General features: G+C 46.8%; 1 protein-coding gene across 6 annotated transcripts in view; it reads left to right on the top strand.

The window, feature by feature from the left end:
* ABL1 (ABL proto-oncogene 1, non-receptor tyrosine kinase) overlaps positions 1 to 16,462 on the top strand; it is a 135,740-nt gene that overhangs the window by 102,551 nt on the left and 16,727 nt on the right. For 4 of the 6 annotated variants that reach the window (XM_007115563.4, XM_024126254.3, XM_007115566.4 and 1 more), the window contains exons 2-4: positions 3,246 to 3,419; positions 3,974 to 4,269; positions 11,308 to 11,580. In XM_007115563.4, coding sequence (XP_007115625.1) covers positions 3,246 to 3,419; positions 3,974 to 4,269; positions 11,308 to 11,580 — 743 coding nt within the window. The other 2 variants (XM_007115564.4, XM_028497434.2) reach the window with 2 other exon arrangements.

Here is a 16,462-nt window from a genome sequence, read left to right as displayed (position 1 = left end):
ACATACTACCATGCGTTAACTACTGTTCACATTTTGATATAGTTCCTTCTGGACTTTTTTCAATTTTTATGAAATGGGGGATTGTTGTAGTATATTTCCAAGTTATTAGATATTTTTTCCAAAAATATTTTGAATGGCTTGACGAATGTATTCTATTTTATCGATGGACCACGAACTCACTTATCTTGTATTGATAAATATTGTGTACCTTTCCTTTTCTGTGCTGTTATTTAAAAATCAGTATATACAAATCATTGTGTGGGTCTCCTGGGATAAATTCCTAGCAGTATGTCAAAGGTGATGGAATTCTTTAAAGACTCAGTTCGGTTCACATTTCCAGTTTTTCTCCTAAAATGTTACAGCAATACCTATACCAACTATTAGCACTGTATGAGAGTGCCCATTTCATTGAAGTTTTACCCTGTTAGCCTCAAGAAAATGTCCCTGCCCAATTTCATGGAGAATTTGCATTTCTTTGATTATTAGGAGGGTAGACATGCTTTCTGTGTTTAACGGTAATTTAAATTTTCTGTGCGCTGCTTATTCATAGTTTTGGTCTATTTTTCCATAGAGGAGGGTTTTATCTTTTCCTTTTGATATGCAAGAGTTCTTTTATGTTAAGAATCCTTTGCCTTGGACATATATACACTACCAAATGTAAAATAGATAGCTAGTGGGAAGCAGCCACATAGCACAGGGAGATCAGCTCAGTGGTTTGTGACCACCTAGAGGGGTGGGATAGGGAGGGTGGGAGGGAGGGAGACGCAAGAGGGAAGAGATATGGGAACATATGTATACGTATAACTGATTCACTTTGTTGTAAAGCAGAAACTAACACACCATTGTAAAGCAATTATGCTCCAATAAAGATGTTTAAAAAAAAAAAACGAGTAAAGAAGAAAAAAAAAAGAATCCTTTGCCTAATAATTTTACTTAATAGCGACGTAACGACAGTAGAAGCTCTTTTGACTTAACTTTCACCGAACTGACTTGCTGAAGCGACCAGCGGCTCGGCTTCCTTCGTAACACATGCCTCTCTGGTGCCCATGGGGCAGGGCAGCGGCTCCACTACCACACATTGCTCCCACCACCTGAGTCACGGCCACACCCAGAGCCACTTGTGTTTCTTTCTACACCTCTTTATTTCAGATACACTTGTTGCTTTAATTACTTGGTTAATATGAAACCACTGAAATCCAAATGTGAACAGAGATTTGTCTCTATGAAAATTTAAGTGAATGTTTTAGATAGCCTCTGTAAATGCAGGTAATTTTTTAAAAATTGCTACAGGACTAGATGTGAGTGACACACCTATAAACATTGGAAGGGATTGTACTGGGATGACATATCGAACGGCTCCAGCTTCTTCTTCCACCCGTAGGAAGCTAAAGTGAGATGATGCATTATAGGTAGGATGGTAAGACAACATCCAACTGTAATCACATACCCACACTCAGAAGGACAGTCCTTGGCCCTATCGTCAAGACTAGCAAATCAGTGTACATTCAGGTGGGGTTAGGGGATCACAGATTTTAATTTTCAAAAATTCCCTGCTTTGACCAGCCTTTTTTGGTTAATCAGTCAATCTGTGATCACGATGGCACGAGATACACTTTTAGAGCTGCTGTAAGTAAGTACTCAGAGAACAGGGCCTAACGCATCACTAAGCCTTTTGCACATTCTAGGAAATGGTAGTGTTACAAGATGCTCCTCCTTGAAATTACCTTTGCCCTCAAGATTCATAAAATGAAATTACCAAGCACAGTAGTGACGTAATTTGGGATTTTCTCTTTTAGAAAAGCAATTCCTGAAGGTTCACTGTAGTCAGTAGTACAAAAGCTAGAATTGAGAGGCCTTCTTATTTATGTTCTATTGGTTTCTTCCAAAGAGATAGTTTAAAGAATGTTTGTTTCTGAAAGTTCTCCAGTTGTGTTTCTGGAAGTTTAGGCTAGTCTCTCAGATGTATGAGGTGCCGCCAGTGTCTTTTTTGAAGTGAGTACTGCAGAATCACACCCATCCCTGAGATGGGTGTTATTGCCCAAGAAAAGATGTTTGGGGGTCCTCTAAATCCGTAAAAAGGGAAATTTAAAACAATTTTGTTCTGTTGCCATTTATGTTTGGTGTAAACAGATGGTAGATCTTTCCATTCTTCTCAAATTAGAATTTTCCCCTTTCCTCCTTTTTAAAAGTTTGATTTCTTAGCCATAATATTCTATAACTGTTAAGATCTACTTGGAGTAGATTTGGTGGCGTGAAAGGACCCATGGAGAGTTTGAACATAGTTCAAAAAAAAAAAAAAAAAAAGAAAGAAAAGAAACTTCAGGAAAAAATATTGAACTGTATTTAACCCTGTAGTGAGTTTTAACCCTGTAGTGAGTGATAGTCACACGTTCCTAACATAAAAGGTGTTGATTGGTTTCCAACTTTTAGAATCTACCTATAGACAAAAATGAAAGACTTTATTCAAGAACAGAAGAACAGAATTTCTTTTACACAAAGTGGAAGAAAATGTAAAGAAGGCCATACTTTGAGTGTAGAGGGGGAAAGCTGGAAGGAAGGGTAGGATGTTAATATCCTTATCTTGTGAGGTAAATAGTTGAGAGATACGGTCTGTAGCAGGAAGAAAAAGAAATAAAAGTGTAAGTCTGTTACTGAACATGCACAGGTGACCCGTGGAGGCGGGTGCAGGAGAGATGGGGGGAGAGGGAACGGCGATTATAATGATACGGCTTCTGTTCAGAGAGATGGAGGTGGTCCTCAAGAAAACAGCTGTTGCCTCTGGGTGTAGAGGGGAGTGGGATGGAAACTGTCCTTCATTATAAGCCCTTCATCACTATTTGACTTTTAAATTATGCACGTTTATTAACTTTCATACATTTAAGAATGTTTTAAAGCCAGAAACTTTTGCTCCATGTTATAACATAGGCAACGCCAAAGACGTGTGAGGATGGACTGTCTCTACTTCTAGTTGAGTTTTTTGAATTCGTGAACTTAAAAAGTTTAAACCATTTGGGAACGGTAGTTACCACTCTGGAATGTAAACATTTAGGGTTTTTCACAAGATTTGGGAAAGGAAGAGTCCATTTTTTTAAAATCACCTTTCTGATTAATAGATAATACGTGCAGATGTTAAGAAATGAAATAAATTAAGAATATATATGATGTTGGATACACAGACATTTTTGCTCTTGAGAATAAAGCTTTCTTCCCTGCTTCTTTCTTCTGTTTCTCTCTTTCTCTTCCAGAAGCCCTTCAGAGGCCAGTAGCATCTGACTTCGAGCCCCAAGGTCTGAGCGAAGCAGCTCGTTGGAACTCTAAGGAAAACCTTCTCGCTGGTCCCAGCGAAAATGACCCCAACCTTTTCGTTGCACTGTATGATTTTGTGGCCAGTGGGGATAACACTTTAAGCATAACTAAAGGTAAAAGAGCTGTGGGCAGCTGGTGATCGTTGCAAGAGACAGAAATCCGGGGAAGCCGGAGCCGGACCGGCTGCCCCTTTGCTGGCGGAAAGAACAGCTTTAGTTTGGAATGCAGAGGGGCCCGAAAAACTCACAGCATCCTTAAAGAATCACTTTTCCTTAAGGAGAAGAGTTCCTGCATAGTTCTTGGCAAAAACAGAGCTTTCCCTATTTTATATTGACAAAGACATCTGGACCAAACACTGAAAACACTTTTTTTTTTTTTTTTTTTTTTTAAGGAAAAGTATCTTTCCACTAAAAGCTTCCTTATATTAGAAACAAAGCACTTGAGTAATAGATTTATAAAAACTGAGGCTATATATGTGTCTGCATATTCAATATACACAGGAAGCTTCATACTCATACGCTTGTAAATACGTATATTTATGTGGACTTGTTAAAATGAAATAGGTATTCAGGAATTTGGAGGTCTTTAGTAATCATAGAAGAGTGCATGAGAGTGAACGAATTAGCTTTTAAAACTGATATGTCTGATGTGGTTCTTTTCTTCTAAGGTGAAAAGCTCCGGGTCTTAGGCTACAATCACAATGGGGAATGGTGTGAAGCCCAAACTAAAAATGGCCAAGGGTGGGTCCCAAGCAACTACATCACGCCAGTCAACAGTCTGGAGAAACATTCCTGGTACCACGGGCCCGTGTCCCGCAACGCCGCCGAGTACCTGCTGAGCAGCGGGATCAATGGCAGCTTCTTGGTCCGGGAGAGCGAGAGCAGCCCTGGGCAGAGGTCCATCTCGCTGAGATACGAAGGGAGGGTGTACCACTACAGGATCAACACTGCTTCGGACGGCAAGGTAGGGGCCCAGGCAGGGGGGCCTGTGGGCCAGGGCGGGGCCAAGAGGTCCTGCTGCCAGGTTGAGAAGTTTCTGCAACAAAGCTCAACCAAGAAGATGTTTGAAACAGCGGGCATCATCCCACAAGGTCTTTAGCCTTGTTAAAGACCCTCCGTGGAGGACCGATCATGTGACTTGACAAGTCCACAGGCTGACGCGGCTCTCTAATTGTCCTGCTGGAGTTTGGTTGTTAGCAGTTTCGTAAGATAAGTGGATTGTCTGTTGGGTTTCGGACATATTTCTTACACTAAGACTCTTCCTTTTAAAAAAAAATCTCTTATTATGAAAGTAATTTATCCTCGGTGAGGAAAATTCACACAATAGATGGTTATTTTTAAAGTGAAAGACCACCTTAATAGCACCTCCCCAAAACGAGTCTGGTACGTGGCTTTCTTTCTATAGGTAAAATCACGTGTGTGTGTGTGTTTGTGTGTGTGTGTGTGTGTAATACATATATACACACAGTTTTTAAACAAAAATGGGATCACGTCATACCCGTATATTTCCAAACCCGGATTGTAGTTTTGTAAAGGAGTTGATGTATATGGTTTTGTGATCGTCATATAAACAGTCATTAAGAGTCCATGAAGGGAAGGGAGAAATTAACATTTACTGAGTTCCTGCTGTTTGCCGGGGCATTTTTCAATCTTCGTTTCTTTTAAACCTCACCTTAGTCCTCAGGGCAGATACTGCTTTCAGCTGCATTTTTGCATTAAGGAAATGAAGGCTTAGAGGGATAAAATTTCTTGCTGAAGATCCTATAGTGAGTAATTGATGGAACTAGGCTCAGATTCCACTGTCTGCTCCACCGCACCATGCTCTCATTGAGGGTGTGGATAGGTGGGTCGTCGGGATGGGCTCAGGTGGTGTATGTATTTTTTAATAATATGTAATGCGTGCACATGGTTTAAAGAAAAAAAATGAATTGCCGTGAAACATAATTCTGTCTCCTAATTCATCTCCCCCGCCCAGAGGCAACCACTCTGACCAGTTTCTTCCAGAGTTGCCCTGTATATGTATGTTTATATTTTTTCAAAAACACAAATGATGCATAATCCACACTGTTCTGCATCTTGCTTTTCCCACCTAATAATATATTTTGGAGGTTGTCTTATGGCAGCACATTTAGAGCTGCCTCATTCTTATTAGTGACTGCTTAGCATGGATGGACCATCATTTATTTAAGCAGTCCCCTGCTGGCCGACTTTTAGGCTGTTTCCAATCTTTTGCTGTTATAAATAATGCTGTTGTAAAGTGGATTTCAAACCTTTAAAAAAAAAAAAATAGCCCACTGTAAAAAAAAAAAAAAAAAAGTTGTACATCACCACCCAGTACACGCACTAGGAGCAGAGAAGGTTCATGAAACCCTACTTACTCTTACTGTACGTAATGCATGCTGATATTTTATATACCATTCTGTTCTGTTTCATTTTTTTTAAAACTTCTGGTCATAATGCATTGAGTTTATTTCATAGACCCACTAGTGGGTCATGACTGGCATTTTGAAAATACACTGCACATACTTCTTTGTGTACAGTCCAAGCATATGCAAGGTAAGTTGCTAGAACTGATTGGAGGTTATGTGTATTTAAAACTTGTGTAGGTAATTGCCAAATTACTTTCTTTAGAAATTGTACAGCTGTGTTTTCACACCAGCAATGTTGTGGGAGTGCGTGTTTCCCCTTCCCCTCATCAGCAGTATGTTCTCAGACTTGTAAAAACATCCCTGTCACTGACTGGTAAAGATGGTATCTCATTATGTTTAATATACCTGTGCTTCCTATGCCATTTACTAAACTCATCCTTTCCTGTGTATTTGAGGTATACCAAATTTGCGTATGTATTTAGGTCTGTTCTCTTCCATTGGTCTGTCTGTTCATATGCCAGAATCAGACTTTTAATTGTTATGGCTTTATAATATGTTTTAATATCTGGTAGGGCTGGTTTTTTTTTTTTTTTTTTTGGCCGCACCATGCGGTGGCATGCAGGATCCTAGCCCCCCCACCACAGACCAGGGATCGAACCCATGCCCCCTGCAGTGGAAGCGCGGAGTCCTAACTACTGGGAAGTAATGGGAACTACTGGGGACTGGGAAGCCCCTAGTTCCCATTTCTTGATCTTGCTAGCATTTTCATGGCTATCCTCACACATTCATTTGTACCACACAAAGGCACGATACGTTTCTTTTTTCAGTGTTCTTATCTGTTGTTTTTTCCACATGTCTCAAAGTCTTCTGGCTAAAGTCCTTATTGCCAATATCTGATCCTTTTCGTCATTGCACGTGTCTTTATACCAGCACTGTCGTCTGTAGGACAGAAAGCACAGTCTGCCTTTGACGTGCGACCAGAGATCGGCCTCATCAGCGTGCTTTTCAGGTCATTGTTCTCATCCCAGATGTGGAACTAGGTCCTCCATTCTGTGGGGTATATTCCAGGGTGCTGGGCCCTGTGAAACCTTGACTTCAGACCACAGGGGTGCCTTTTTAATGAATTAGAACACCAGAGTGCACCGCCCACGAGGGAGGTGATTTCCTGGAGCTGACAGCTTGCTTCCCATCTGTGCCGTTTATCCAGGGCGAGCCCCGCTGCACCACGGTAATCAGCTGAGGTTTGTACTGAACGGGATAATGGTTCCTTTTCCCTGGAGTTGTTTAATCAGCATCCTTGGAACAGATGCAGGCAAGCACGATCTAGTTTGACAACTCATTAGCTGGGGGTTGCTCTAAAATATGGTTAAAAGGGGGAGAGCAAAGCCTACGTGGATACATGATTTGCAGAATTTGAGAGTCATCTGACGAGGAAGCTGAGCCCTCTGTCTTCAAAGCTCACGTGTGCCAGGTGGGTTCCTTTCATTCCAGGTAGAGCACAAGGAACCCATTTGATCAGGCTGTATCCGCTACTCATCGAAGTGACCTGGGCATCTTGCCCTCCTCCTTCCCTCCCCGGCAAAGACTCTCCCTTCAGCTGTCCGAGCACCTGGAGACTTCTCAACCCACGGGGTCATAGGCCACACCCGAGGGGGCTCTGTTAGGTGGGATTATATTCCTGGAATGCGTGGAACAATGTCGGAATCGGGGAGGGGGGGGTATTATAACGACGCCTGGGACGGTGTGGCTCGGCATTGAAAACAGCTGCTCACATGGCAGAGCTTTGACGCAATCCTTTTTGGATTTCGAAGGGGAAAATTTAAAGTTTGATGGGAGGAATAGGCATAAGTTTTAATCCTTATTTTCAAATTAGCTAATCTTTAGAAAACAACTGAATTGAGAAGATTCTTCTCTAAGGCCCCAAAGGATTTCTTTCTGCCTCCACCCTCTTGGCTCTGGTTTACCTCCCTCCCATGTTCCTGAGCTTTCAGCAGCCGTTGTCAGTTGGGCAGTCAGCCCGGGGCCACCGGCTCAGGGCCCAGAGCCTAGGACTCTGGGAGTTTCAGGCTAGACTCTTGAAAGCACCGTACCAAACTGAGCCATTGCTGTTTCCTAGGCATCCTGAGAGTCTTAACAGCCCTCAGATACCCTGGGATTTGGTTTTCATTCCTGCTGCTTTCTTAAAGTTTGGAATCCTCTGCCAATGTAGTGGAATTAAAGACTGATTTGCCTCCTCCACCGCCCACCCCCAGTCATTCTCCACTTGTTCTGGTTGTTTGTGCCTGCATCTTATGTACCTGGGTGGGATGCTGCCACAAGCCCCACGATTATAGCCCTCGATAGAGTCTTCCCTCTCCTTCCTTTTCTCCAAGATATGTAGTTGACGTTTATTTTCATGGTCTCCTAAAGTGACAGGTTTGGGTTGACAGGAGGGGAATTCGGGCATCAGCTTTAGCAGAGGTGGCAGGACACTGGCTCAGCAGGTGCAGGCATCTGGTGAAAAGCCTGCTAAACCGTAGCTGATCTTCTCTTGTCGAGGAGACCGGGAGCATTATTATTAAGTACTGCTTCATTATTAAGCACTGCCTTCCTGCTGGTATTTGAGTAGCTTGGAGGTTGGTTGCGGGGGGGGGGGGGGGGGCAGGGGTCACTTCCTGCTTCCTGGCCTTGCAACCTCTAAATACTACGTCCCAGGTGGGACTAAATACTACGTCCCAGGCGGGACTCCAGGGTCTGAGGCAGCCAAAGGTCGCACACGTCCGATAAGCCTGTGAGTCTGGCTGTCAGGAGGAAAGCTGTTTCTGGTGTTTCTTTGACAAGTCCTATCTTTCGGGTCCCTGCGTGAGTAGGAAGAGGCGCACGCTGGCTGAGCACCCAGAGTGTTTATGGAACTGGGTGCATAGCCTCATGACAGGCCATTCATAACCCTGATTTCACTTTCTTCTGTGAACATGCCATGAATTCCTGATGAAGATTACCCAGTTCGCTAGCAAAATGCTGCTCACAAACTAGCACTAATCAGAAGGAAGCCACCAGACTTGACTGTTAGAAGATGGCTGTGCAGTACCTTTAAGGGAGTTTCAATATTTAATGTGTTGGTATGTTGGCATTTTATGTTGAAAAATGAACTAAGTTTTGGGGTCTGTAAATTTAATTATTGAAAAAGATAAAGTTTGCCCATTCCGTGAAACCTCCCATAACTCTGAAACCTCTAATAAAGGAGCCTGAGAGGGAATCAGCTGAGACCAAGGACAAATTCTGCATAAACTAGGGCTTCGGGGAGCCATTGGCATTCTGGGCGATTGAGTGAACTGGATCTTCGGGTGGGGTAGTGCTCCTTTCAGGCTGACAGGGAGAAATAGGTAATGAGCCTTGCTCCCAGGCGACCTGCCCCAGGAACCCAGCAAGTGAAACAGGCTCTTTTGCGTGTATTGTGCCCGTGATTTCCAAGGCGAGAGGGGTGCTGTGGCTCCAGGGGGTGCCTTCTTGGAGTGGGTTTTCTCTCCTCTCGTCCCTCCTTAGTAGGAAAAGTGCCCACCAGCTGAGTAGCCAGAGAGAAGAGGGCTTGGAGCACTTGCAGCCTGTAGTGAAGCAGTTGGACAGCGGACTTCTCCAGAGAGGGGCGAGGATTTGGAACTCTCCCTGCAACCCCCTCTCCGTCATCTTTGTGAATTGCACGTGCATTGGTGACTAACACCGAGGAGGGTGCCGTGTTGTCAGTGTGCGGGCCTTAAGCTAAGGGCCGGCTCAGCGGTGCCCGCCTCTGCCCCCCACCCCGACCCAGCCCCCGGCACGTTCAGGGGCCTGAGTGAGATTCTTGGCCTCTCCCTAGAGTGGTTCACTTCGGGGTTTCTCCTCGGTGCCCTGAGGTCTAAAAGTAGGGCCTCCTGGCGGGCTGCCTCCTCACCCTGAAAGGTCCTGCCGTTCAGAGGCACCGTCTTCCAGAGGGACGAGGTCCCCAGGGCTGCAGAATCTTTCTGGACAATTCTTGGGTTGCTCAGAATTTTATTTTAGTAGGATTGCTACAGAAAGATTGTAAATTATAAATCTCTAAGCCAGAGTTTGCCATTGGCTTGCATGATTTTTAAAAATTTGTTTGTCATCTCCCCAAGCAAACAAGGGGAAAAAAATCTCCTGTTAAAGACTCCTGTTTACCCTCTTGAGACTGACAGATGGTTCAGACTGTATATTTGTTGTTATTTCCTTCTTCTGAAGTATTTTTATTACCTAACATTGCAAACACGCAGAAGGTAATGGAGCCTACCATCGCCAACAGCCAAGGCCTTGGCGCTGCCATATGTGTTTCAGGCTTTTTCTTCCTGTTTCTTTTTTTTGAGTAGTAAGATATTACAGCTACAGCTGACTGATCCTGTTCCTTTTTGTCCCTCTGGCCTCAGGCATCACCACTGTCCCAGATCTGTTTCCTCCTTCCCGTGTCTTTGCAGTTTGGGCACGTCTTCAGTGAACACCTAGTCATGATTCTTAGTATCCTTTCCACCATCAGCACTCATGGGCTGCCCTTAGTGAGCCAACAGATTCAGTTATGTGCCTGGAGTCCAGATGTTCTATGTGAATTTTAATGTGAATTGGTCTTGGTAAGGAAGTATCCCCTCACTACATCACCAAACCAAATACAAAAGAAAAGAGAGGAGAAGAAAGATAGCTGTCGCCATCCACATTGTTGCTCTCTGCCAGCCTGCACCTTTGCCTTCCTCCCCTTCGCAGCGTCCAGACGTGAATGACCCAGGGAGGGTCTCACCCGCTGTAGGTCCCAGTTAGAGACTCACGTGCGCTTGTGTCTCATATCCCTTCTCCTGACTTCCCTGTGCCGGAGGAGGCTGTACGGCCTCTGTGCAGCCCCCCCGGTCCCCACCCTGTTCTGGGAGAGCGCTGGCGAGGGCATCTCACGTGGGCATACTGCTGGGATTTTTGTAGGTCTTGCCCTCTGGTGCTTCTTACTCAGCCCAAATCGAGGGAGCAGGAATGAGCAGGAGATTTATGTTTTCTAGTGATTTTCATCTCTGATCACTGTTTAGTTCTAGATGATTATATAATTATAGGTTTTAGGTAATAATAATTAAAAATGACTTTCTTTTCCAGTCGGCAAATGCTTATTAAGTTCTACTCTTTATTAATTTAATCAACAGTATTTATTGAGTACCTGCTATGTGCTCATTTCTTGTTCTGGACATTGGGGCTACAGGATAAAAGCAGACAGCTTAGGGCTCTGTTCTCATGAAGCTGACGTTCTAGTAGCTGGAGACAGACGGTCATCAGGCAGATAAACAAGGAGATGTCAGCTAGCGGTAAGTACAGCGCAGAGAAGTAAGACGGGTGATAGGATGACTAACTGGTGCCGGGTGATGGCTCTACATTGGGTGGTCAGGGACTGCTTCGTGGACGTTTACGCTGGGCTCAGAATGCTTACAGAGAACCAGACGTGTGAAAATGAGGCAGGTGGAGGAGGGCATGGAGAAACACAACATAAGTGGTTTTCGGAACACTCGGCCCCGTGTGGAGAGTCGTTTATCTGAGGTTCTGCCGTGCATTAAAGTAAGGCTCAGCGAAGCTGGCCTCCGGAGTTGTTGGCGTGTGTGTCGCTCTGTGGCTGAAGGCCGTCCCTGTCCCCTCAGCTCTACGTCTCCTCAGAGAGCCGCTTCAACACTTTGGCCGAGCTGGTTCATCACCACTCAACGGTGGCCGACGGGCTCATCACCACTCTCCACTACCCGGCCCCCAAACGCAACAAGCCCACCGTCTACGGCGTGTCCCCTAACTACGACAAGTGGGAGATGGAGCGCACGGACATCACCATGAAGCACAAGCTGGGCGGAGGCCAGTACGGGGAGGTGTACGAAGGCGTGTGGAAGAAGTACAGCCTGACGGTGGCCGTGAAGACCCTGAAGGTAAGCCCGGGCCCGCCCCGCTGTCCGTCCAGCGAGGGCCTCGCTGCTCTCGGCGCCTCGAGGCGGCGCGCCACCTTAGTTCAGGGTGGCCTGTTGTCCGCTGGGGCGCAGCGACGCCTGCCTGTGCACGCGGCCCGGGGCCTCGCTCTTCGGCTCGAGCCGTCGGCGTTTCTGTGTTCGGGTTGACTCGTTCTCTTATTCTCAGTGTGTTTCCACATATGTCGAGAGCTGAGGAGTGCTGTGGTTTTTTTTGGCGTGAAAAGATTAGTCATTTGGAGGAGTTTTTTCATTCGGTGGCAAGGGTGTTTTAAAGCCGTGGGTTTCCGTTCTGTTTGTGTGGCATCTGGATCGCTTCCTACTGAGTTAAGAGAAGGGGGGCGGGGGGTGGGAGGCGGGTCTCTGAGTTGTAGGAGATGTAACCGAAATGCACGTGACTCGTCCGTGGATTTTTGTTGGTGGATTTGAGAGGCAAGTGCATTGGGTGTTTCTAGCAGGTTCCCATTCCCCAAATCGTGTGTCCAAACTTCTGGAAGCACAGGTGTGGGCTGCCTCCTCTAGGAAGGCACCAAGGAGACATGGGGGCTCCGCGGGGCCTCGGGTACAGCCTGCCCGCTGTCATGGCTGCGACTTCCACCCTCAGCTGACGCCTGGCGTCTGTAGTCTCTAGCGGTTGTTGGCGAGCCAAGGGAAGGAAGTTCAATTTGCAGGCCTCGCCTCCTTCAAACGGTGAGCCATGTGGTTAGCTGTGGTGAGAGTGTCCCCTAGTGTTGCCCCGTGTGGCTTTCGCTTGCTTTAAATGCACTCCCATTATGTTGACCTATGCACAGAAATTGAGAGAGGGAGCCCCGTTTTGCAGCTGTTAACAAAGAAGCAGAACTGAAACGCCCGCCACTGGGAAAAACGAACCCGAGTGCGCGCGTGCTTCTTGGAGGTCGGTCAGGTGCGCGCAGCCAGAATGCCCGCCTTTTCGGGACTCGGTCATTTCCCCGCTGCCCTCACTCAGAGGCACAATAAAATGGAAATTGTGATTTCTGGTTGATATGAAGTGACACTTCAGAGAAAAGATTGCATTCTTTAGTCCCAGAAACCAGAGGTGGCTTCCTGCCCTTCGTGTTGACTGTGTCCCCTTAGCTTGGTCCTTGGGGCAGGACTGACGCTTGGGGAGGGGGGAGGGGAATGGTGGTGGCATGGGTATTTCGAGGACCCCTGGATATTTTCCAGATAGGATTTTCTTTAACTTAATAAGCATTTATCAAACTCCTCACTTTTATTTGCCAGATCCTGAGCTTAACGCTGGGATTGTGGAAATGAGTTGGACAGAGTTCTTCACCTCAGGCTAGCCTAGGTGGTTAGAATCATCTGGTTGGTAGTATAGTCTAGTTAGTAGGAGAAATAGGCAAGTATGACAGTAACTGCGGTGTGGCGTGACAAGGGCTGTGTTAGGGGCACGAGCGCAGAGCTTTGGCACCGCGTGGGGACGAGAGGAGGGACGGGTGAGCTCTGCTCGGCAGGGAGAAAGCGGGACGGGAGTTGCGAGCGGGGCGAGCAGGGGTTGGCCAAGGGAACGGGGCCAGGAGAGGAAGGTAGGGGGCAGAGGGGGCTCGCCGAGTCACGGAGGCCTTGAACCTGGCCGAGGAGCTGGGACGCTGTCCCGGAGGCAGTGGGGCATGTTGAAGGGTTTGATGCACGGGAATAAGGCGGTCAGATTCGCTGCTCTCAGCGGTGCCTAGGTTGGCGAGCCCTCGAATGGGCCGAGCAGCGATTGCCTCACTTCCCAGAGCCCAGGCCAGGGCACGGGGAGGTGTGCGCTCCAGTGTCCCAGGGCGGCACACGGCCGAAGACCAGGCCCAGGGAAACTGGGCCTTGACCAGCACGCAGGACTGTTAAAGGCCCAGGCGCTGGCCACACGTTTCCAAGGGTTTGCCGAAACAAAACAAGAGCAAAAGCACAAAATACACTAGATAGCAGTCCAGGAAAGGCTTGTTGGAAAACTCTAAAAAGAGGTCGAGTTTGCACTTGGGGAAGCTGTAGCTCAGTAGCTGATGCTGTGCCATTATTTTCCGAACAACTGAAGAAGATGATTCTGGAGGAGGGACCCCCTGGAGCTCGGCGGTGTTTTTTTTTTTTTATACCAGTACATCAGAATTATCTGGAAGTGGGTGCCTTCTAGAACATCCTTCTCTAATGATGTGTTATTAAGCTTTTTATTATACTTTTAATGCTTTTTCCTCAGAGCCTTATTAACTTGTGATCCCATAGTTCATTAAAAAAATTACAGAATATAGTTGCATAGGTTTCTGTGAATAGTCACTCCAAGTGGTAGCTAATTAGGGAAAAGGGAATGTGTCATTTTCTTTCTTTCTTTTTTTAATGAATTAATTTATTTTTGTCTTCGTTGCCGCGTGCGGGCTTTCTCTAGTTGCGGCGAGCGGGGGTACTCTTCGTTGCGGTGCGCGGGCTTCTCATTGCGGTGGCCTCTCCTGCTGTGGAGCACGGGCTCTAGGCACACGGGCTCACTAGTTGTGGCTCGCGGGCTCTGGAGCGCAGGCTCGGTAGTTGTGGCGCACGGGCTTAGTTGCTCCGCGGCATGTGGGATCTTCCCGGACCAGGGCTCGAACCCGACTGCATCTATATGGGTTTTTTTTAGCTTTTTAAAATAAATAATTAATTAATTTTTTGGCTGCTTTGGGTCTTCGTTGCTGCGCGCGGGCTTTCGCTAGTTGCAGTGAGTGGGGGCCACTCTTCCGTGCGGTGGCTTCTCTTGTGGAGCACGGGCTCTAGGCGAGCGGGCTTCAACAGTTGTGGCACAGGGGCTCAGTAGTTGTGGCTCAAAGGCTCTAGAGCGCAGGCTCAGTAGTTGTGGCGCACGGGCTTAGTTGCTCCGCGGCATGTGGGATCTTCCCGGACCAGGGCTCGAACCCGTGTCCCCTGCATTGGCAGGCGGATTCTTAACCACTGTGCCACCAGGGAAGTCCCAAGGGACTGTGTCATTTTCTAGAGGTATATCAACCCAAAATAAGGTACTGAGCAACTGCTAAATACATTATCCCTCCTTCCACCCCACCCTGCACAAAAAACATCTGTACAGTATGTTTCCCACTTGGCAAATAAGATTAGTATCAACTTTGGGGGCGTTCGTCTCCACTACAGACGTTGAGCGTTTGAGTGGGTTCTAAATAGCACGATGGCTCATGTTTATTGATTCTTACTACGTGCCTGAGGCTGAGTGCTGTACGCTTTACATAGAGCATCTCATTTAATCCTTCCAGCCACCTTAAGAGAAGGCCACTGATATTACCACCATTTAAGGTTGAGAAAACTGCAGCAGAGAGAGGTTAAGTAACTGACCTAGCGTTAGTTACATGGCTAGCAGTGCCAGAGCCAGGATTTGAACCCAGGCATCCTGCTCCAAAGCCCAGGTCCTTTTTTAAATTGTTACTCAGGTTCTGATTTCTCATATGCCATGAAAAATATACATAAACCACAATTACGCATTTTAAAAATCACCTTTTCCCCAACACCTCCCCCCCCCCCCCCTGCCCCCGTTCACTTCCCTCAGGCTGTAGCTACGGTCCGCCTCTCTCTTGACGACTACTTGGGAAGTCCTTGCAGTTCTATCCCACGCTTTTGTTTGTCCCGCCGCTTCTCACTGAGCCCCGCTTTGGGCCGGGCCTCCTTGTCCTGGGTGTTTGGTGTTGTGGGTCCGCAGCGGTCAGGACCAGCCTCTCCTTAACCAGCACGGGAGCGAGGCCCTACTTTTATCCACCGCTGGGCCCTGTTCCTTCAGGGCAAGAGGAAGACCCGAAGAGAAGAGAAGGAGCACTAGGTTGGCCCCTATGGGTGGGAGACTGGAGTGGCAACAAAGGCCCCCTGACGGGGACCGGCTAGTTTGAATTCTGACACTGTTCAGCAGGTCCTAGGCATGTACTCTCTTTGTTAAAGGCAGGATGTGCCTCAGAGAGCTGTCAAGTACAAGAAGCCCCAAGTTTCAGATGAGCTGCATAGTAAGTTTGTAAGTCAGTTTGCTTTCTTGAAACAGTTGTGTACGTAATAGAATTTGGAAAGGTCTACTGTTAATCTAATTGTCTTATTAAGATTGACTCATAAGCTAGCTGACAAATTTACTAAAATAGCAGAAATTAACACTGTTGAAAAAAGTTAAAACTTAGCGCTGTACTCAATTCTTTACCTATTTTTCCAATAGGTAATATATACAGATAGTTTCCTCTACCCTTGATTTTGGTGTCTTTCCAGAAACAGTCCACCCGCACGTATCTTTCTTAACCATATGGCAGTGTGCTATAGACACTGCTGCTCTGTACCCTCTGTTGTTTACTTAAGGTGTCTTGGCAGTTATTCCTTGACAGTACGTGTAAGGTGGTCTTGTTTTTGTGTGGATATATTTTAATATCTCACCGGCCTTCAGTAGACATTTGTCTTCTTTCCACTACTTTGCTGTCACGAGCAGTGCACAGGGATTCTCCTTGTTTGCACACGTGGGAGAGTGTCCTGTTAGGTCAGCTCCGAGTAGAACTGCTGGATCAAAGAGCTCGAACCAATTTGCACTCCACCACTGGTGTGGAGGAAGTGCCTGTTTTCCCTGCCCTCACCAGCACAGTATGTTTTGGTTTGGGTCTTATGTTTGTTATTTTCCCCCGCAGGAAAAAAGGGCTCCAGGACAGCATGAACACTGAGCCGTCGCATGCGGTGGCTCTCCCTTCACGGCGGCACGGGGGCTGTGCGCTGGGGAGAGAGGCTACTGCCATGTCGCAGTCGCTCGGGCAGCGGCTTCCCTTCTGGCCATGGAGCTAGATACGGCCGCGGTACTGGGGGACCGGAGTCACGGGGGCTCCTCTGTGAGATTGTTTCACTTGAGCGTCGA

This window comes from Physeter macrocephalus, chromosome 13 (assembly GCF_002837175.3).
Source record: "Physeter macrocephalus isolate SW-GA chromosome 13, ASM283717v5, whole genome shotgun sequence".
In the NCBI taxonomy this organism is placed as follows: domain Eukaryota; kingdom Metazoa; phylum Chordata; class Mammalia; order Artiodactyla; family Physeteridae; genus Physeter; species Physeter macrocephalus.
Note: the sequence above shows the minus strand (reverse complement) of the source record. Positions and strands in the feature narration are given on the sequence as shown.